General features: G+C 41.8%; 1 protein-coding gene and 1 long non-coding RNA gene across 2 annotated transcripts in view; one reads left to right on the top strand and one right to left on the bottom strand.

Annotated features, from left to right (window-relative positions):
• Positions 1–11,094, top strand: part of TSN (translin) — a 76,803-nt gene extending 65,709 nt beyond the window's left edge. Inside the window, 5 exon segments of the mRNA XM_032260962.1 lie at positions 925–1,018; positions 2,078–2,174; positions 5,271–5,386; positions 6,323–6,402; positions 8,912–11,094. Of these exon segments, the coding sequence (XP_032116853.1) occupies positions 925–1,018; positions 2,078–2,174; positions 5,271–5,386; positions 6,323–6,402; positions 8,912–9,145 (621 nt within the window). The 3' untranslated portion in view covers positions 9,146–11,094.
• On the bottom strand, positions 10,729–11,738 carry LOC116538548. The gene is made up of 2 exons (XR_004263678.1): positions 11,414–11,738; positions 10,729–11,317 (listed from the first exon to the last, which is right to left on the bottom strand). It is a non-coding gene; the product is annotated as an uncharacterized LOC116538548 (long non-coding RNA).
• Positions 11,739–23,116: the final 11,378 nt, after the last annotated feature.

Below are 23,116 nucleotides of genomic sequence, written 5' to 3'. Positions count from 1 at the left end.
TCTAGTGCCCCAGTTAGCTTTTCTGCCTGTTTGCCTTTACTGGAATTTGCGTCTTTCCCTTTCTTTTCTTGGTTATCTCATATTTATCTCCTTGACTTCACAACCTAAACGATCTTTTTCTTATGTTTTCAAGTAGCACATTAACTTTTTAAAAAATGTGTGTAATGTTGATTATTTAAAAAATATCTTCTCCCCCAATATATCTTAAACTACCAGAGGGAATGAATTGTATGCTTTGTTCCCCGAGTATTTACACAGTCCCTCGCACATAAGTGTGCTTAGTGAGTATTTTAAAAATGAGTTAAAGGCCGGGTGCGGTGCCTCATGGCTGTAATCCCAGCACTTAGGGAGGCCGAGGCGGGCAGATTTCCTGAGGTCAGGAGTTCGAGACCAGCCTGGGCAACATGGTGAAACCCTGTGTCTTCTAAAAATACAAAAGAAAATTAACTGGGCATGGTGGCGCATACCTGCAATCCCAGCTACTGTGGAAGCTGAGGCAGGAGAATCGCTTGAACCCAGGAGGCGGAGGTTGCGGTGATCTTAGATCGCACCACTGCACTCCAGCCTGGGCAACAGAGCAAGCCCCCGTCTAAAAAAAAAAAAAAAAAAAAAAAAAAATTAGAAATGCCCAACTCTTGTATTGCATTTAATTCTTCCTTTTATAAATTATGTTGACAGACATCATCCGTTTGATAATGTCTCAATTGGATACTTGGGGTGAATGGGTGGCTGTTATCCTTTAAAGGCTACCTGAGGAATCTAAGGCTTTTTAGTGACTTTTTGAAGTCTTACAGAGGAAATAAGTGGAAAAGTCAGGATTCCAACTTAGTTATGATAGATCACATATGCTATCTAATGTGTTTGATGTGAGTGTATGACAGTAATTGTGTTGAGTATCTGATTTTTATTTTTACTTCTCTCTAGGAAATCCGAAAAGTTGTACAGAGTTTAGAACAAACAGCTCGAGAGATTTTGACTCTACTGCAAGGGGTCCATCAGGGTGCTGGCTTTCAGGACAGTAAGTTCTTTGTTTTGTATCCAAGTATCTCTTATGTAGAGAGTTAGTTTGTATCTAGAAGACATTTTATAATGAAAAATGTCCATCATGCTTTATACAAATTGAAGAAGTAGGTGATTTGGTAATTTTGATTTTTCCACTTCCACATGGTATGGTTTAAATAGAGGTGTTTTCTCTGTTGTGATAGCATTCTACTGATGATAATTAGAATCGCTTAACCTATTTCCTGTTTAGAAAAAAAAAGCACAGCTCTCTGCCAGCACAGTCTTCTCAGGGTGAGCAGGAAAAGGGTTTATAACTCCTTTGTGTTATCTAGCGACTTTTACTTGGCCCTTTTGTGTGTGTGTGTGTGTGTGTGTGTGTGTGTCTCCAGCCTTTCAGTGATTGAATACCTTTTTTTTTTTTTCCAACTTCCTGTTGATTTGCATTGAATGCCTTTTAATGACATTTACAGTATAAAGTGTTCTCAAATCAATGTGTTTACAGTTAACCTTGTGAATGAAAGTCAAATATGTCAAGTTTAGGCATGGAACCTTCCTTGTAAGGCATAGCCAGCACAGCTAAAAGAGCTGAAGTGTATTTTCAGATACAAGAATGAGATAATAATGCATTGACACATGCCTCAGGCAAGTTATTTTTCTTAATGATATAGAGTCGGTCATCTTGATTGTGAATAGTTGGTAAAGGCTTTTTTCTGCCACATACGGGAAGAAGGAACAATCCAATGTTAAGCATTCTCTCAGGAGTGAACAGGAATAGCGGCTGGTGCACAGCCCCTGAAGGATGACGTTATTTATGACAACTTAGCCAATTACCAATGTGTCTCCTAATATATTCCCTTTTAGCAAGTTGTTTATTTTTCAGTATAGCTAGTTAGTAGGGAAACTAGGGATGGTATTTTGAGAGCCAGGTTGAAAAGCAGAGATGTGTACATTAGTTGTGAGGTTAAAAAAAAAAGTTGATTCATTTCCAGATAGATCGCTTAGATTATTAAGCGAGAACTGTATTTGAAATTTGGTAAGTTTTTCATGATTACATTTGGTTATCTTTTGTGATTAGTTCCAAAGAGGTGTTTGAAAGCTCGAGAACATTTTGGTACAGTAAAAACACATCTAACATCTTTGAAGACCAAGTTTCCTGCTGAACAGTATTACAGGTTTGTAGAAAAATAGCATTTTATAATGTTAAGTAAAAAAAAAAAGAAAAATTGTATGTAGCAAATGATTGCTTACAACTAGGTAAACATCCTAATGTGTGGGAGTAACAAAAAGAGAAGAACGAAACTAATGATGGTCATGACAAAAATTGGTGATTTTTTTTTTCTTCTTTTTACTTTCTAAATCTTCTTAAGGAACATGTATTACTTTTGCAGGGAAAAAGCAATGAAAAGGAAAATGTGGTATGAAGGTCAAAAGAATATCTTTTTGCTGTATTTTAGCTTCTTATGAAATTGGATGAACTATAGTTATTGAGGTAATGAGATTAGGTGGCAGTATATATAAATAGAGTTGACTTTTCCTTTAAAGCTTGAATTTCACTGCTAAGTGACATATATAGCTAATATTTTATGCCACATCTTGTTGAATTTACAACACTGTTAATTTTTAGATACACCATTATTTTATGTGGGGAAGAAAAATTTTGCCAGTCATAATCGTGAAACATGAGTCAGGTGAGGTGGCTCACACCTGTAATCCCAACACTTTGGGAGGCCAAGCAGGGGAAGAACCTGAGGTCATGAATTGTAGATCAACCTGGCCAGCATGGGAAATCCTGTCTCTACTAAAAACAAAACTTAGCTGGGTGTGGTGGCTCACACCTGTAATCCCAGCCACTAGGGAGGCTAAAGTAGGAAAATCGTTCAAACCTGGGAGGCGGAGGTTACAGTGAGCTGAGGTTGCATCATTGCACTCCAGCCTGGGCAACAGAGTGAGACTCCATCTCAGAAAAAAAAAAACTGGGAAACATGGATTGTGAAATGTATCCTGGTTTCATAGATGTCAAACTGGGAAAAACTGCATCTGACACAAGAATTTCTACTTATTTTAATTTTCTTACAGGAAAAGACGTTATTTTAAGACATGTATCAACAGTAAATAGGATGAGTATTTTCAGGGGTGGATAGTATAACCTCACGAGAATATTCTTTAAGGCAGAGGCTGACAAACCACTAGTGGCTGCTGCCTGTGGGAGCTAAGAATTGCATTTATTTTGTCAAGAGTTGTTAAAAAAAAAGAAAACTCTCAGATAAGAAGATGTAACAGTGAAAGTGGCCCACAAAGCCTAAACTACAGCTAGTGCTCGACTTACGACCACTATTGGTTCCGACAGACCGGTCGTAACATGATTTGGTCGTAAGTTGAGTAGGCTATATGTACAGTACTATGAAATGATGTTATAAAAATCTTTAAGTCATATTTTATCATAATTTTCTTTCATTATTGTTATATATCATAATTTTCTTTGTTCGTTTTTTGTCATTTGTATCATCTCTACACCATTTTGTTTCTTATTTTTACATACGTCAGGTTTAAAACACTGCATTACCAGTACAACTGGTTTAATATTTGCAAAACATACAAAATTACAAAATACAGGTGCATACAAAAATACAAAATACAGGTGTAAAAAATACCATAGGAAACATTTTCCCAATTGCAAAACATATCAAAATATATAAACATGTACGAAACATTTTATTGGCTGGGCAACGTTTGCGCTGCCAGACGTGGAGCAGTCGTGGCTAGCCATTGTGGTCGTAAAGTCGAATGGCCGTAAGTTGCATAGGTCGTAAGTCGATCAATATCTGTATTTACTGCTTGCCCTTTACAGAAAAAATTTGTTGATCCTTGCTGTAAGGCAGGGTTTCCTAGCTCCCAGGCTGTGGACTGGTACTGGTCTGTGGCCTGTTAGGAACTGGGGTGCATAGAAGGAGGTGAGCGGTGGGTGAGCGAGTGAAGCTTCATCTGTATTTACAGCTGCTCCCCATCGCTCCCCATTACTGCCTGAGCTCCACTTCCTGTCAGATTGGTGGCAGCATTTCATTCTCATAGTAGTGAGAACCGTAATGCTGACTGCATGCCAGAGATCTAGGTTGTATGCTCCTTATGAGAATCTAATGCCTGATGATCTGAAGTGGAACAATTTCATCCTGAAACCGTCTGCCCCACCTTCTGTGGAAAAATTGTCTTCTGTGAAACCAGTCTCTGGTGCTGAAAGGGTCAGGGACTGCTGTCGTCATAACTGAATCACAGAGAGAGGTGGGACAGTAGAACTAGCGGGGTCTTCAGAGAGCATCTCTGGAGGTCACACACAGGCTGCCTTCTGGCTAGATTTGGCCTTGAGAAGGGTTTATGTGACCTGCATTGTGTTGAGACCTTTTTTTGAATTTATTCCCACATTTGAAAATCAGGAGGCACAGTGTAACTATCCACAGGTTGTAAAATGTCCTTTTCTTTTTTCAGGCTTCTAGCTCAGTATTCTATCACTTTAAGTCCGTTTATTTAGTGATTGCAAATGGCAATTTTGTGAATCAGAATTTTGTTGGTATCCTGCACTCAAATCAAAATGTAGGAGTAAGTTGAGGCTGCAGTTGTCTTCAATCGTCAGTTGCAAATTTTTATTTTTCTCAGAGCAGTATCATTGTTCTTACTGATCAAACTTAGAAAGCACGATTGCTCTTGTCATCTGTAATCTTCAGTTGTAAATTTTCTTTTTTTTTTTTTTTTCAGGGGGAGTTTCACTCTGTCGCCCAGGCTGGAGCGCAGTGGTGTGATCTCGGGTCGCTGCAACCTCCGCCTCCCAGGTTCAAGCGATTCCCCCACCTCAGCCTCCTGAGTAGCTGGGACTATGGGTGCGCACCAGCACACCTGCCTAATTTTTGTATTTTTTGTAGAGATGGGGATTTGCCATGTTGGCCAGGCTGGTCTTGAACTCCAGGCCTCAGGTGATCCACCTGCCTTGGCCTCCTAAAGTGCTGGGATTACAGGCATGAGCCACCGCACCTGGTGTAAATTTTCATATTCATCAAAATTAGACCGTATTGCTCACTGATTAAACTTAAATAATTGTTATAAATTTGAACTTTTAAAATTTATAGTAAATGTCTTATTGCTCTTTATATATTGGGGGTTTGCGTAAGATTTTATTTGAAAAGTCATCTTATTTCTTCACTGTTTGAACACGACTGTGTTAAGCTCATCTCTCTGAAGGTCTGTAGCCTTGGAGGTTAAGTGTGCTTATTTTCCTGCAGATTTCATGAGCACTGGAGGTTTGTGTTGCAGCGCTTGGTCTTCTTGGCAGCATTTGTTGTATATTTGGAAACAGAAACACTAGTGACTCGGGAAGCGGTTACAGAAATTCTTGGCAGTAAGTATCTTCATTAGTGGAATCTGCAGAATCAGGCATGGTTGCTTAGTTTTTGGTGGAAAGGGTGGTTGTAGTTTATTTATTAAAACAAGTGAGAACTAACTAAAAATCACTTACAGTTGTAGCTTGTTATCTGAGGATGACTGGATCCACAGCTTTCCCAGTACCAAAATCTGAGGACGTTCAAGTCCCTTATATAAAATGGTGTAGTTTTTGCATATAACCTGTACACATCCTCCCACATACTTTAAATCATCTCTAATTACTTAAAATGTCTAATACAGTATGAGTGTTACATAAATAGTTGTTATACTGTATTCATTTTAAAAATTTGTAGTTTGAATTGTTGTTATTTTATTTTTCCCAAGTATTTTCAATCCGCAGTTGGTCAGCAGAGGGCCAGCTGTACTTGGAAACACAAAAGCTAAAAATAATAGTGGTAACTCATTTGCACTTGCTTCTTTCAGTTTTCAAAATTGGATTTTTAAAAATTTCAAGCCTACAGAAAAATGGAAAGAATGGTACAATGAATACCTGCTCACACGCCACTTAGATTTGCCACTTGTTAACATTTTGCCACATCTGCTTAATCTTCTCATTTTGTGTCTTTGTCAGCCATTTGGAAGGTAGTTGCAAATATCATAACTCCTTTCTTAAATGCTTTATCATGCACTTTCTAGCAAGTATATTCTCTGACACAACTATACACCATTTTGATAATACTGCTTTTTGAGGAAAGACTGAATTGAATTTTGCTTATGAGCTCAAAAAATCCACAGTGCGGTCTAGTTGTCGAGGCTGTGAGTATATTAAAAATTCAGTTTTTAAAAGATTCATACTTTCTTCACTTAATTTGGGAGAAATTATGTGTGTATTTTTATATTCTGAGGCTTAAATTGCATTCACAGCGTGAGTTTATTTTCATGTGTTTTTTAGTTGAGCCAGATCGGGAGAAAGGATTTCATCTGGATGTAGAAGATTATCTCTCAGGAGTTCTAATTCTTGCCAGTGAACTGGTAAGCTGAGTAATTTGCTGGTTGCTTTTTTGATCTTTCTGCTTCACTGTAAGTTTTTAAAATGGGTACAAAATTCAGGAAGTCTTAAATCTTTTCTAAGCCATCTCTCAGTCACCGGTTAGTCATTGACTGGCACTGTATGTGTTACAGTTTACTAGGCATCATAGCAAAGCCAGATCAAATGAGGAGCGCATACTTATGCAGTTATGAATTTTTTTTTATTTTTTGAGGCAGAGTTTTGCTCTTGTTGCACAGGCGGGAGTGCAATGGTGCAATCTCAGCTCACCACAAGCTCTGCCACCCAGGCTCAAGCAATTCTCCTGCCTCAGCCTCCCGAGTGTCTGGTATTACAGGCATGTGCCACCAAGCCCGGCTAAGTTATTGTTTTTAGTAGAGACAGGGTTTCTGCAGGTTGGTCAGGCTGGTCTGGAACTCCAAACCTCAGGTGATCCGCCCGTCTTGGCCTCCCAAAGTACTGGGATTACAGGCGTGAGACACTGCGCCTGGCCTGAGTTATGAATTTTTTTTTTTTTAATATTTTTAGTAGAGCTGAGGTTTCACTGTGTTGGCCAGGCTGGTCTCTAACTCTTGACATTGGGTAATCCACCCACCTCGGCCTCCCAAAGTGCTGAGATTACAGGCTTGAGCCACTCACTGTGCCTGGCCAGTGAATAATTAAAAGATGGTAAGACCTTTTCTTTTTAGGGTAGTGGCAAAACATCTATTCTTGGTAACTGTGTTAATTCATGTAATTGTTTTGGAGACTTACATATCTATATAACTATATAAGTTATTCTTATCCTTTATTCCATTAATCACTATCTAGGGAAATTGCACTGTAAAAGTGTAAAGAGGAAAAAAGCTATCAGTAAAAATTGAGTAGTTGTGATAGAGACTGTGTCAGTCTGCAGAGGTGAAAATATTTACCATCAGGCTTGTTAAGAAAAAGTTGCTTGTCCTTGCTTCACAGGAAAGCAGTCCAGGGCTGGTCTGATGATTCCTTGATCTTTGGCCCGAGGTTCTTCCAGCCTCAGCTTCTTTCTTAAGTTCCAGAACTGTTGCTTTATTCACATCTTCACTGTAGCCAGCAATAGGAGGAAATGGGAAAAGGGTATGCCCTCCCACTTTGAGGAAATGTCTTTGAGGCTGTACACACAAGCTCTATTTAATATTCTGGTGCCTTGCCTGCATGGGGGGCAGAAATGGAGTCATTGGAGTGGGTATGTGTGCATTGAAACCTGAGGAAGATGGGGAGAATGGAAAATGGGGTTCATTTGCAGGCTGTACCACTTGTCTGAGTTGTTGGAGACACCTGACCAGTAAACTTGAAGCACGTTGTCGGTATTTGTTGTTAAGTGTGAGGTGTCTTTAGGACCATACGTGTTGGGGCCAGTTGCTGTGGCTTACACCTGTAATCCTGGCAATTTGGGAGGCCAAGGTGGGAGGATCACTTGAGGCCAAGAGTTCTATTCCAGCCTGAGCAACAAAGCAAGACCCCTTTCTATTTATATTAAAAAACAAAACAAAAAAACCTGTATGTGTTGAGAATGCACTAAAGGGGTAGTGTAGGTAAGCCTGGAAAAGTGGAGAGGATTGTACAGAAAGGTATATCTTTTTTTATTATTTTATTAAGCCAGTCAAATGTAGCAGTGCGGGGGAGGGGGGATTGTATACTGAGAAGGGGAATCTTGAGTTGGGTCTTGAAATAAATCTTAGCTCTCCTTCAAGACAGTGTTAAACTGATGTAATTTTAGCTTCTTATCTCAAGTCTGCCTTACTTTTTTTTTTTTTTTTTTTTTTTGAGACAGAGCCTTGCTCTGTCGCCCAGACCCGAGTGCAGTGGCGTGATCTCGGCTCATTGCAACCGCTGCCTCCTGGATTCAAGCCATTCTTCTGCCTTAGCCTCCCAGTAGCTGGGATTACAGGCGAGTTCCACCATGCCCAGCTAATTTTTGTATTTCTGATAGAGACAAGGTTTCACCATGTTGGCCAGGCTGGTCTCGAACTCCTGATCTTGTGATCCACCCACTTTGGCCTCCCAAAGTGCTGGAATTATAGGTGTGAGCCACCATGCCCAGCCTGCCTTCTTGATTCTAGATGACTGGAGTTGCAGCTTAGTAGGTGGGCTCTAGAAATGTGATCATTTGGCAGAGGTTGGAAGAGATAGCAGAGCTGCTGTGATGACTTTGTCATTTATTTCTTCCATATGATAGCAGATGTGCTGTAAAGATGCTTGTGTAATGTAACATTTTATTATGCAATAGCCAGTTTAAGAAATCAGAGAAATTTTAGATGTTATATTAAATTTTACTTGGCAGGAATGGTCTCATTTTCAGGGGGATTCTTTTCAGAGAAGCTCCTGTTTTGTCTATGCTTGCATGTACCCTGAGGTAGAACATCAGTGTAGCTGTTTTTGCCGGCCTGCAGTTCTTCTAGTTGCGATTCAGAGGAAGATGCACTGAGGAGGAGCCATGTTGTAACAGGCCCCCGTTTCTCTTTCCTGGTATAGTCGAGGCTGTCTGTCAACAGCGTGACTGCTGGAGACTACTCCCGACCCCTCCACATCTCCACCTTCATCAATGAGCTGGATTCCGGTTTCCGCCTTCTCAACCTGAAAAATGACTCCCTGAGGAAGCGCTACGATGGATTGAAATACGACGTCAAGAAAGTAGAGGAGGTGGTCTATGATCTCTCCATTCGGGGCTTCAATAAGGAGACGGCAGCGGCTTGTGGTGAAAAATAGGAGGCTCTCCTTGCTCCTGGCCTTGCTGACCTCAGCGGTTGCCAGGAAGGGGTGAGCCCAGAGTGCCTCTTACGGTAGTTAGGATGTCCAGTTGCTAAACACTGCGCTTTATTTTCTTAACCAGTTGTGTGGTGTGAGTATCAGAATTGAAACACTTTTTTGGGGGTAAAAAATAGAGCCTTTACATGGACAGAATTTTCTTGTTATTTTAGTGAATTTGCTATGTAATTCAGTGTATTTCAGTTCTGTCAAAAAGTAAATGTTAGTTTCTTGGTAAAGTCCTTTTCTTGCCTACCATGACTGTTGATGTACTGATTGAGAAGTTCTTTGTCTCGTTTGTGATTCTTCCAGATGTGATGCTTGATATTTTCTATATCCAACTTAGCCATCCACACCCAGGCATAGCCTGGATACAGTATAATAACACAGATAATTAAAAAGATGGTTGCCAAGCAAGGAAAACTTATTTTATATTTTCCCTTCCTTATTTTAAGCATTGTGAGTAAATGAGATGGTGAATTTTTTTTGCCAAGGGAATTATAGCCCCACGTTCTCTCTCACTGCCATCAAAATATAAAAGATTAAACTGCAAAGTCAAGTTCAACAGATTATTTTGGAAGGTTTTTGTATTAAGGGATTTAGTAACATCTTATTATTTGGCTCTCCACCAGGCAGGGAGTAGGGCTTAGTGTTTTAAAACACCTCTGCTTTCTGATGTTGCCTTAATGTTCTGCTATTGCAGCAATTAAAAATTGTCTTCATGTACATTTGGAACTAACACGTTATGTGATATATTCCTAAACTATAAAACCTTTTTCCCAGCAGTCAGCAAGATCATTTCATCTGAGAGTATAAAGCCACCCACGTAAGTTAATAAGCAAAATCCTGACCATTATATTGTTAGAGAAAAATGCTTTCTTTGGAAGAAAGATAAAATAGTGCATTATAAATAAACCAGGTCGGGTGTGGTGGCTCACACCTGTAATCCCAGCACATTGGGAGGCCGAGGCAGGGGGATAGCTTGAGTTCAGGAGTTTGAGACCAGCCTGGGCAACAGAGTGAGACCCCATCTCTATATGAAAATATAAAACACAAAAGCACACACAAAATAAGTCAGTGGGATTTGGTAATGTGTTTTAGAGTAGGAAATTTCAGGTTGTTGGTGACTTATCCCAACAGTCAGGTTTTAAATGTACAGTTTGAGGCAAGTCATGTAAATACTGCTGGTGGTCTTTCCCCCATGCCCCAATTTTCAGGTAGTACTAAAAGTATGTGCCAGGAAACTCTTGTTATTGAATTAAGATGATTAAAATGGTGACTTAATCCATAGTTATTTTGCACCCACAGAAAGGAAAGTGCTCTTCAAAATAATATGAAGTATCTAACAGTGTCACCTTTTCTTACCTGATCAACAATTTGGGCTTCCTGTTTGTGTGAGGGGCTATTTGGCATGCCTTCACAGCTTTTATCAGGCCCCAAGTTAAAGGCTGACTACGTTTTTCCATCGAGAGGAAAGAAGTTAAAAGGAGACATGAGTTACTGTGCATTGGGATTTTAGAACAATTTTCTTGACAGCTCTTTTTGTGAAGTTTGTAGGAAGACAAAAGTGTTAGGTTCTTAAAAGTGCCCATGATGGTCACTTAAAATGTGTGGTAATAGCACTGCCAGGATCAAGCATGAAAGGCTAATTATATTATCACACATAAGGCAATAAGTTGGATAATAGGGTTTTTTTTCCCCCTCTTTAAGTATTGATTCTGCTTGAGAATATTGAAGTACTTGCCAGAGGTTGTGGATTTTAGTTTTAACAAATGCAATTTACATGGAGAAGCACACTCTGGTCTTGGAATTCCATTTGAGGATTTAGAAGTGTCATGTTTATAATTATTCAGTTGTGTTTGTTGCTGGCTTGTTGTAAAGCAATAAAAATTTTTTTGGTCTTTTTGTAACTGAGTGTGCTGCTATAAGAACTCTTCCGTGTGGATAACAAATTCTGAATATTTTTTGAGGCTAAAGAAGACCAGGGTGACAAGCATATACTGCTGTGTAATGGTTACACCATCCAAAAGACACCAGCTGCTCAGAGTTTTATGCTGTAAAGCGCAGATAACATTTGTGTGTTATAACTTGATTGGGGAATTAAAGATCATTTAACTGAAGATGTTGAAAAACCTGGGCTCTTTGGAGGCTGAGGTGGGTGGATCACCAGGTCAGGAGATCAAGACCATCTTGGCTAAAAAAAAAAACACACACAAAATGACAAAAAACCTGGGCTCTGGTTTTGGTACACCAGAATTATTTTTTCCACTTTTAGAAAATCAAGCAGGTTAGAGAAAATAGTGTTGAATTAGGGGACACTTTCTAATGGATTCATTTATAAGAAGTGAGCCAGCCATATACACTTGGGTAGATTTGCTGTGTCTTAAACTTGAATAATATAAGTAATGCTTAAGGGAGTTTAAAGGAAAGCTTTGACAGTGTCTTGAGACCTCTAAGAGGCTGAAGAGATAAGACAAAGATGCAGGTTGCTACTGGCGTAGCAATAATTGTGTACTCAGAAATTAAAGCTTGCTTGTTTCTTGGTCTGGACTAATTTGTCCTTTTCAGATAAAGCATCACCGTCAGGGCTGATACCGAAATAATACTTTCCCTGAGCTTGAAGTAATTTGTTTTTTTTAGTATCTAATAAGCATCAAACAAGCAAAAATAAACAATGTCCCTTCCACTGGACAACAACAACGGCAATAACATTTGAAGTCGGTAAAATTGCCGGGACTGGTTGGTTGAATGAGTGAACTGGGTGCAGGCAGTGGGGCGAGACGGGATGGGAGAGGGAGAAATCTAGCATCACTGGCAGGTTTCTGGCCCAAGCTTGGTGCCATTCGCTGAAGTGAGGAGTGTAGCAAGATCGAATGTTTGGAGGAGGCTGGGCAGCTGCTACATTTGCTTTTGAATGTGCCGGATTTATGACACTGTGGCGCAGCCAGATGGATAAATCAAAAGTGGGTAAGAGCTCCCTGGAGAGCATGTGGAATAAGAGTCACAAGCTGTGGACAAATTCTCGGTTAACAGCATGGCTTAACAAGGTAAGCAGAGGAAATAGAGTCTGTGAGGAAGTGGAGTAATGGTCAGAGAGGTTAACAGAATGAGAAGAGTGGCTTGTTTCCAAAGCCAGGGAATAAAGGGTTTTAAGTTTTTGGTTGCGAGATTGAAAATAATCTACAGCCTGGGAGCTCCGTGACTGATCTGTCAGGTTATCCTGTGGTGACACCGCTGGAGCTCACAGGCAAAGAACAATGTTATTTCTCACTTGTCTTCCCTCTTCAGTGCAGCTTAGTTGGGGATCTGCTCCATGTTGTCCTTATGTAGGGTGACAGCAGCCACTAACTAGACCATTGCTAGTTGTAATGGGAGAGGGAGGGAGCTGTGGAGTGGCTTGCACAAACACATGATCTGATCACTCTTACAACTGTCACTGGGCTGGAGTGCATTAGTGCAGTCTGGGCTCACTGTAACCGTCACCTCCTGGGCTCAAGTGATCTGCCCACTTCAGCCTCCCTAGTACTAATAGCTGGGACTACAGTGCATGCTACCATGCCTGGCTAATTTTAAAATTTTTTTACAGAGACAGGGTTTTGCTATGTTGCCCAGGCTGGTTTCAAACTCCTGGGCTCAAGTGATCCTCCCACCTTGGCCTCCCAATGTGTTGGGAGCACAGGTGTGAGCCACCACACCCAGCCTCAATTCATTGTTTAGAGCTAGACGTGCGGCCCTGCTAAACCACAAGGGGGTCAGGAAGTGAAATCCTATCTTGCAGGATGAAAGTCAGGATGGATGGACAAATACTGAAGTTTGGGGGGATGTTTAGTTTGTAAAATTTATAGTAGTAATATTTCCATAAACACCAATTGGCTTGGGAGGGAAGAGTGCCCCAGGACCACTCCCGTCTGACAGAGTTCTCCAGAGTGTGTCCATTTGCATTGGGTTCGTGTTGATGAGTATTTTAAGCCAACATTCAATGAGGTCTCCGTGTTCCAAGCACTGGGCCCAGCATTTTATCTATTTATCTCATTTTGTCCTTACAACCACTCTATGAGGTAGCTACTACCATTTTCCCTACTTTAGACTTGGCTTAGAGAGGGCAATTAACTTGCTGTGAGTTCATAGCTGTGAAATGAAAGCTGCGATTCAGAACCCAGTTGTTCTGGCTCGACATTCAAACAGACCATTTCTTCCTGGATGCTCTTGCATGGAATCACTTCATAGCCTGACAAGGCAAATGTCAAATCCACAAATAGTTGAGAGCACCCAGTGTATGTTTAACTTTGGGCTAAGTGTGGTTCATCATAAAAATGAGCATGAAAATAAATAGGCTGGGTCCTCACCTTCAAGATGTTTAGCTCTAGTTGCAGGGGAGGAAGTGGTGAGAAAAGATATGAAACAGGTAAGAGGTTAAATATTCAACTAACATTTGAGTGCCTACTATGATTTATTTTTAACAGCTTTGTTGAAATACATTCACATATAAAATTTACCCATATGAAGTGTACGATTCAGTGATTTAATTTACCATGTGGTGGAAGCATCACCATAAATCAGTTTTAGAACTTTTTATCTCCCCAAAATATCTCTGCTCCTGCTGCCAGCCCTAGATGACACTAATCTAATTTTCATCTTTATAAATTTGCCTTTTCTGGACATTTCATAGAAATGGACTGCTACAGTGTATGATCTCTTGTGTCTTTTCACTTAGCATAATGTTTTTAAGGTTCATAACATACATTAGTTTGTCCCTCCTCCCCGCCTTTTGTTTGAGATGGAGTCTCTCTCTGTTGCCAGGCTGGAGTGCAGTGGTATGATCTCAGCTTACTGCAACCTCCACCTCCCAGGTTCAGGTGATTCTCCTCCCTCAGCTTCCTGAGTAGCTGGGACTACAGGTGCGTGCCACCACGCCCAGCTAGTTTTTGTATTTTTAGTTGAGATGGGTTTCACCATGTTGGCCAGGATGGTCTTGATCTCTCGACCTTGTGGTCTGCCCACCTCAGCCTCCCAAAGTGCTGGGATTTACAGGTGTGAGCCACTGCACCTGGCCTGTTCCTATTTATTGCAAAGTAGTATTCCATTGTTTGGATATTCCACATTTTTTTTTCTTTTTTTTTTTGAGATGAGTCTTGCTTGGTGTGTCACTCAGGCTGGACTGCAGTGGCACGATCTTGGCTCATTGCAATTTCTGCCTGCTGGGTTCAAGCAATTCTCCTACCTTAGCTTCCTGAATAGCTGGGATTATAGGCATGCACAACCATGCCGCGCTAATTTTTGTGTTTTTGTATTTTTACTAGAGATTTGTATTTTCACCACGTTGGCCAGGCTGGTCTTGAACTCGACCTCAGGTGATCTGCCCATCTCAGCCTCCCAACGTGCTGGGATTACAGATGTGAGCCACTGTGCCTGGTCAGATATTTCACATTTTATCTATACGTTCATCACATGATGACATCTATACATTCATCACATGATGACACATTTTAAGTTTTCATTTTTTTGGCTATTATGAATAATGCTGCTTTGAACATTAGCATGCAAGTCTGTGTGTGAATCTAAGTTTCTATTTCTTTTGGGTAGGTACCTAGGAATCTGTAGTAAAAATGGTAATTTTATGTTTAGTTTTTTTAAGAAGCTGCCAATCTGTTTCCAAAGTGGCTGCACCATTTTAAATTCTCACCAGCAATATATGAGGGTTCCCTACTATGAATTTAAATTCAAGATGATAACAGATAGGATGTCATAGTCACAGTACTTAATTTCTAAATAACTTGTGAATAATTGCTGTAGGAGTTTAGGAGGTATAGTTTGAACTAGGTCATGAAAGAGGTGAGGTTTTATTTTTATTTATTTATTTATTTATTTTTGAGCCAGAATCTTGCTCTGCTGCCCAGGCTGGAGTACAGCGGCACAGTCTTGGCTCACTGCAACTTTCACCTCTTGGGTTCAAGCTATTCTCTTGCCCCAGCCTCCTGAGTAGTTGGGACTACAGACATGCGTGCGTCACCCCACCTGGCTCATTTTTGTATTTTTAGTAAAGCCAGAGTTTCACCATGTTGCCCAGGCTGGTCTCAAACTCCTGACCTCAGATGATCCACCTGCCTCAGCCTCCCAAAGTACTAGGATTACAGGTGTGAGCCACCACGCCCAGCCGAAAGAAGTGAGATTTAGATAAGCATGGAACGAGGAGAAGGCCATTTTGGTTGGGAAGAATAATTGACACCAATGTGGAAATGTGTCACATTTGATGGGGTCAGGGATGTCACCCATGTGAGTGAAGGAGGAACTTTGGCAATGTTGGATTGTTAGGTTTAGGAAAACTTGAACTGAGGGGTTAGGGAGTTTGGACTTTGAATGATAGGCATTGGAGGACTGGAGGGGTTTTTTTTGAGGAGTCGAGGGAGCAGCTTTAGAGTCAGTCCTAGTTTTGAATCTTGCATCTATCATGTTATGAATGGGGAGAGACCACAGGCAGGGACACCTGTGAGCAAGCTCTTGCTGTCTTTGAGGTTGTAAGAGTCAGACTGGGTAGCTGGTGATAGGCATGACTGGGTAAAGGGCAGATGGAATGCACCGCAGAGAAAGAATTGACCAAACCTGCTGACTGATGGAGATGGGGTAGACAGAATAGAGGTTGAGAGAAGTGAAAAGGTACCTGGACTTCTGAAAGAATATACATGGGAAAAGTGCTAGTTTCTAGGGGAAGAGGGGAAGATGTGAAGTTCAGTTTTGCAAGTGTTGAGTTTACTGTGCTAGACATTGCATGACTGGCTGTACCTTTTGGATTACATTTTTGGGTGCCTGAGGCTGGAGGTGAGGGAGTCCTTTATATAGAGTGAATCTTGGAACTGTGACTATGAAGAAGAGGGAGCTCAGGGTCATGATTGAAGACATCAAAGATGGGAGAAGCCAGAGGCCTGTGTCCAGGTCTGCCCAAGTAGGAGCTGGGGCGAATATGTGATGAATGCACTCTATTTTCTCTCCTACTGCACTAGAGATCCTTACTATGAAGACTTTAAGGTTTTTGGCTGATGAAAATAAACATATGAAAATATGTAGAATCCCCAAACAAGTAAGTTGGGCTTGTTAGAAAAAAAAAAAGTGACAAAGGAAGTAAACTATTTAGCCTGACCCTTACATCGGTTACTCATGATCATCTGGTGTCATTTAATATTAATTAGCATTTACCCACAGCCATCTGCTCTGGCTAGAATTCTGCGTTCATCTGTTGCAGCTGTGTTTTTTCATGATAGAATGCTGGCCTCGCTGTCTGGACCCACCAGCTGGACCTGACAGCAAGACCAGTTCAGAAGTCAGAGAGATTCCCCTTTAGCCTCCTCTGCCATGTCCCTGCTGTCAGAGCTTCCTTTGATGAACCCTTTGTTCACCCTGACAGTGGAAGTGAAGCAAGATAATTTTTTACATTTGGGAAGTACAAAGGGCAGGACGTTTGCTTTTATTCTGGGGGAAGACTGCAAGATTGTTGTAATCATTTAAGGGGTTGTTTTGAAAGCACAGCTGATGGACTGGGCCCTTCTTTTTGAATACACTATTAGACCCAGCACCAATACAACAAAGATTATTTTTTTTTGAGACAAAGTCTTGCTCTGTCACCCAGGCTGGAGTGGAGTGGTGTGATCTTGGCTTACTGAAACCTCAGCCTCCCAGGTTCAAGCGATTCTCCTGCCTCAGCCTCCCGAGTAGCTGGGATTATAGGCGCCTGCCACCAAGTCTGGCTAATTTTTGTATTTTTAGTAGAGATGGCATTTTACCATGTTGACCAGGCTGGTCTTGAACTCCTGACCTTAGGTGATCCACCCACCTCAGCCTCTCAAAGTGCTGGGATTATAGGTGTGAGCCATCACACCTGGCCACAACAAAGACTCATAATCAGTCAGTGTTAGTGTTTGGACTTTATTTCTTTGCATCTACATGTTTACTCTCAAATCTCTAAGACAAAGAACAAAGGATCAGCAGGGATGGACCCAGGTTCTTTTTCTTCAGCTGTTCCCAGGAGAGTTTGGCCATCAGTCTTCCTGGGATCAGTCCCAGAGGTGGGCATGAGTGGGTTAACAACAGGAGTCCTGCCCAGGGCACTCGGGAAGCCTGTCTTATGTACTGTCCCACCCCCTCAAAGAACAAGGACATGACTTTTTATTGTTTTATGAAACTGATCAACTGGTGCCCGCATTCTTGGGCTGTGGCCTGCCTGAATCACCAAGCAGCTGTAACCTTTCCTTAAACTGAAAACTGTCAGAAAGAGGAATATTTCCCCAATTATGTTCACTGAGGAAAAAGGAAATGGGGTTGGCACAAGCATTTGTGAGCTGATTCCAGAAGGAGAAGGAGAACCTTGGCTTTAATCTTCATTTTAAAAATACACACTGGAAGGAGAGGAGGGAAAACAGCTGCCTGGTGTTCTGTCACAGGTATGGTGGGAGCTGTGGGGAATATTGAAATGCCTGTGTCATTGCTTCATGATACATTCTGTATGTTTTCCTCCGTTTTGACTCGTGTTACTTTTATTAAAAATAAGGAATTATCATAGAAAATCGGGAAATTGGCTGGGCATGGTGGCTTATGCGTGTAATCCCAGCACTTTGGAAGGCTGAGGCATGATTGCTTGAGCTAAGGACTTTGAGACCAGCCTGGCCAACATGGTGAAACCTCATCTCTACTGACAATACAAAAATTAACTGGGTATGGTGGTGGGTGCCTATAATCCTAGCTATTCGGGAGGCTGAGGCAGGAGAATTGCTTGAACCCGGGAGGTGGAGGCTGTAGGGATGTGGAGGCTGCAGTGAGCTGAGATCACGCCATTGCCCTAGCCTAGGCAATAAAAGTGAAACTCTGTCTCAAAAAAAAAAAAAAAAAAAAAAGAAAAGAAAAAGAAAAAGGAAAGCCACAAACAGAAAACAAAAGTGATGTACAGAAACAGCCTGGTTGGTTACAGCTGGGTGTTTGCCTTATTTGAACCATGGTTTGAATGGTTGGCAACATTTGATTGGCCAAAACTCTTGATTGGCACAAGTGTAGGCTACGGTCTGTTTACATCTCCACTTGTGATAGTTCACGAGGTACAGAGAAACCTTTAGGCCGAACTTAAAATATGTAAGAAAGCAGATTTAGGCGAAACTTGATTTAACAGCTGACATTGAAAAAAACATACCACTGTTGGATATCCTATAAAATCAGACAATGTCGTATGCCATTTTCTGCTTTGTGAAAGCATTTTTACATTCATCATATCATCTGACTTTTGAAGCTGTCCTGTGACTCATTCTGTGTGACTCCTTAGGTTGAGGGCTTGAGGCTCAGGCAGTCCAAGGAGGAAGGGGTGTTCCCAGGGGTTGCACTGCTTTTCTTCCTTAGCCAGCCCATCCTCTCTCTCTGCTATCACCTACTTACATGCTTTTCAGCTTGTTCTGTAGCCTTGAATTCTGATCACCACCTGACTCAATGTCAAGGGTTCAAAACTGATCTTGTGCTGCTGTGGAAAACACTTTTAAAAAGTTAATTTTGACTGGGTATGGTGGCTCACGCCTGTAATCCCAACACTTTGGAAGGCCAAGGTGAGCGGGTCACGAGGCCAAAAGATTGAGACCATCCTGGCCAACATGGTGAAACCTCGTCTGTACTAAAAATACAAAAATTAGCTGGGTGTAGTTGTGCGTGCCTGTAATCCCAGCTACTCGGGAGGCTGAGGCAGGAGAATCACTTGAACCTGGGAGGTGGAAGTTGCAGTGAGCCAAGATTGCACCACTGCACTCCGGCCTGGGCAACAGAGTGAGACTCCATCTCAAAAAAAAAAAAAAAAGTTAATTTTTAATTTTTTAAAATTAGAGATGAGTTCTTGCTATGTTGCCTAGGCTGGTCTGAAACTCCTGGCCTCAAGTGATCCTCCCACCTTGGCCTCCCAAAGTGCTGGGATTACAGGTGTGAGCCACCGCACCGGGCTTCTCAAAGCGTTAAACAGAGTTACCACACTCACCGCCATCCACTCAAGATATACTTAAGAGGACTGAAAAACCTAAATCCACAGAAAAACAACAATGTTAGTAGCAGCATCATTCACAATAGCCAGAGAGTGGAAACCATCTAAATGTCTATCAGCTAATGAATGGATAAACTAAATGTGATGTTTCTCTATGATGGAATATTATTTGGCAATAAAGAAGAAATGAAATATACATGTGACAACAAAGGTGACCCTTGAAAACATTATACTAAGTGAAAAAAGCCAATCACAAAAGACCATTCCCTCTTTTATAATCCTGCAATTATAGTGGGCTGCTGGATCAGCAAGAAGAATGGGAACGCACTGTGGCAGAGACTAGGTAGGAGCTGAAGGACTCTGTGCCTTTAGAAAAGATGGGCACATTTCTATGTCTAGATTGGCAACTGACCGTGGTGCATTGGGAAGGGAGTCACGTTCATGTATCAGGGAGAGACTTGGAGAGAGAAATCAGGGTGGGGCTAGACATTCGGCTTTCTGCTTATGTTGGGCCACATAACTTGGAGCTGTCTTTACTCACATTGATTGGGGAACTGATGGAGAATGTCCACTAATTCTACAGTTGGAAGATTATCCATGTCTTTGACACACTGCTATGGGCTTCCTGAGAATATCCTTTGGGTTGGGCCTCTGGTAACTCCACAGGATTAGTTACTGCCTTTAGTTGAAATAATTTTCAACTATAAAAGAGAAATTTATTGGAAAGATGAGCAGCTTCAGAAGCTATACAAAAGCTTATGGAGTGCACCTTAAGAAAAATCGTGGTTAAATGTACATAAGATTTACCATGTCAACCATTTTTAAGTGAGCAGCTGTGTGGCATTGAATACGTTCACATTTTTGTACAACCTTCACCACTATCCATCTTCAGAACTTTTTCATCTTTTCCAACTGAATTTTTATTTTGAGTGGAGTCTCACTCTGTTGCCCAGGCTGGAGTACAGTGGCATAATCTTGGCTCACTGCAACCTATGCCTCTCGGGTTCAAGCGATTCTCCTGCCTCAGCCCCCCAAGTAGCTGGGATTACAGGTGTGAGTCACCATGCCCGGCTATTTTTTTGTATTTTTAGTAGAGATGGGTTTCACCATGTTGGCCAGGCTACTCTTGAACTCCTGACCTCAGGTGATCCACCTGTCTCAGCCTCCCAAAGTGCTGAGATTACAGGCGTTAGCCACCGTGCCTGGCATTCCAACTGAAATTCTGTACCCGTTAAAAACTCCCTTTTACCTCTCCTCCGAGCCCTAGCAACATTCACTGTACTTTCCATCTCTACGAATTAGACAATTCCGGCTACTGCATGTCAGTAGAACCACACAGTATTTATGCTTTTGTGACGGGACTGGCTTATTTCACCAGCATAACGGCTTCCAGGCTTATCTGCATTGTAACGTGTCAGAATGTTCTTCCTCTTCAGAGCTGAGTAACATTTCATTGTGTGCATAGACCGCATATTGTTTGCCTATTACATGCTGATGGGCACTTGGGTTGCTCCACCTTTTGGCTATGGTGAATCAGGCTGCACTTTTAAGACAATGTGTAGTAGGTATGATTTTCATGGGCCATGAACCACATTGGTGGTTAGGGCCTCAACATGTAACTTTTAGAGGGTCATGATTCAGTCCATAACAAAGAATATATATATATGTGTGTGTGTATATATATATGTGTGTGTGTGTGTATATATATGTGTGTGTATAACACAAGACTCAGTCTAAATATATACATATATTTAGACTGAGTCTTGCCCTGTCACCCAGGCTGGAGTGCAATGGCACGATCTCGGCTTACTGAAAACTCCACCTCCCAGGTTCAAGCCATTCTCCTGCCTCAGCCTCCCGAGCAGCTGGGACTACAGGCTTGTGCTACCATGTCCAGCTATTTTTTGTATCTTTAGTAGAGATGGGGGTTTCACCATGTAGGCCAGGCTGGTCTTGAACCCCTGACCCTGTAATTCACCCACCTTGGCCTCCCAAAGTGCTGGGATAACAGGCGTGAGCCACCGCGCCTGGTTGGATATAAATATTTTAAAGACTGGATACACAATTTCAAATTGCTTTCCAGAAAAGTCATCCCAGTTGATGCTACCACCAGCTATATGTGAAAGCGGCTGTCTCACCATGCTGTCACTAGCATAGCTTATTATGAGTTTGAAAATTTGCTTACTTTTACCAATGTATGTTTTTATCATTTTATTGTTTATTCTTTCCTTAATACCAACATCTAAAAATACCCACTATCACCTGGGCGTGGTGGCTCACGCCTGTAATCCCAGCACTTTGCTAGGCTGATATGGGAGGATTACTTGAGCCCAGGAGTTGGGACCAGCCTGGACAACATAGCAAGATGCTGTCACTACAAAAAGTTAAAAAATTAGCTCAGCATGGTGGCATGCTCCTGTACACCCAGCTACTCAAGAGGCTGAGGTGGACGGATTGCTTGTGCTTGGGAGGTGGAGGCTGCAGTGAGCTATGATGGTGCACTGCACTGCAGCCTGGGTGACAGTGAGATCATCTCTTGCTCTCAAAAAAAAAAAAAAAGTACTGTTAATATTTTTGTGGTTTTAAATTTTCCAAAAAATAGGATTATAATCTACATTCTGCTTGTAATTCACATCTTTTAAAATTAGAAATATAATGTGAAGCTCAGTTTTATTATATTTTCTTTTTTTTTTTTTCTTTTTTTTTTTTTTTGAGACAGAGTCCTGCTCTATTGCCCAGGCTGGAGTGCAGTGGCACGATCTTGGCTCACTGCAACCTCCACCTCCCAGGTTCAGGTGACTAAATCTTGGTTCACTGCAATCTCCACCTCCCAGGTTCAAGCGATTCCTGCCTCAGCCCCCTAGTAGCTGGGATTACAGGCACACACCACCACGCCCTGCTAATTTTTGTATTTTTAGTAGAGACTGGGTTTCTTCATGTTGGCCAGGCTGGTCTCGAACTCCTGACCTCAGGTGATCCACCTGCTTTGGCCTCCCAAAGTGTTGGGATTACAGGCATGAGCCATCATGCCCGGCCTATATTTTCTTTGTATCTACTTCATTATTATTTAAAATTTATCATTGGTTAAACTAATTACATCAGTACTAATGTTTCTTATAAAAATTTGATTCACCTCTTTATGTGGCAAGTTTCTAAAATAACATGTGGGTCAAGAATATTGTTGTGTCCCTCTTTGGAAAATGCCATCTGCCGCAGCTTCCTTGTGTGCAGGGACCCTCCTGGGGCCCTGGAAACTCTGATCTGTGGACTTGTTGCAAGACACATTGGTTCCTGTGGGCACCAGGCTTCTACACTAGCCTGGTTCGTGTTCCTGTGCCATGCTGGGTCTCCCTGGGGAGAGGACAGCTCCTGGGGTGACCCCAGGGCTGCTGCATGGCAAAGTCCACAGTATCATTCTTATGCCTTTGTGTCCTCACAGCCCAGGAAGGGGAGTGCCTAGTGCTGCCAGTGGGCCAGCTGTGCTTGCTGCCCTATGGCCTTCCCAGAGGCTCTGATTCCCAGTGTGGCTCATGGTCAGCTTATGAGTCGATGTTTAGTAGCACCTGAAAAGAACCACAGTAGAGGCTGCACCCTGAAATGGAGTCTGTACAGGAAAGGCAGATAATTACTTCATCCTTTCCTTTTAAGTATCAGTTTCCAGAATGATGAATTGGTGCCATAGCAGCCCCCAAAAATGACCAATGAGGGTTTCCTTTTGCTTCTTACACTTAAAAAAGCAGCCTTGGCAGGGTGCAGTGGCTCATGCCTGTAATCCCAGCACTTTGGGAGGCCAAGGCAGGTGGCTCACTTGAGGTCAGGAGTTTGAGACCATCCTGGCCAACATGGTCGAAACCGTCTCTACTAAAAATACAAAAATTAGCCAGGCTGGGTGGTACACACCTGTAGTCCCAGCTACTCAGGAGGCTGAGGCAGGA

Source organism: Sapajus apella, unplaced genomic scaffold (genome assembly GCF_009761245.1).
Source record: "Sapajus apella isolate SASKATOON/1434 unplaced genomic scaffold, GSC_monkey_1.0 scaffold120, whole genome shotgun sequence".
In the NCBI taxonomy this organism is placed as follows: domain Eukaryota; kingdom Metazoa; phylum Chordata; class Mammalia; order Primates; family Cebidae; genus Sapajus; species Sapajus apella.
Note: the sequence above shows the minus strand (reverse complement) of the source record. Positions and strands in the feature narration are given on the sequence as shown.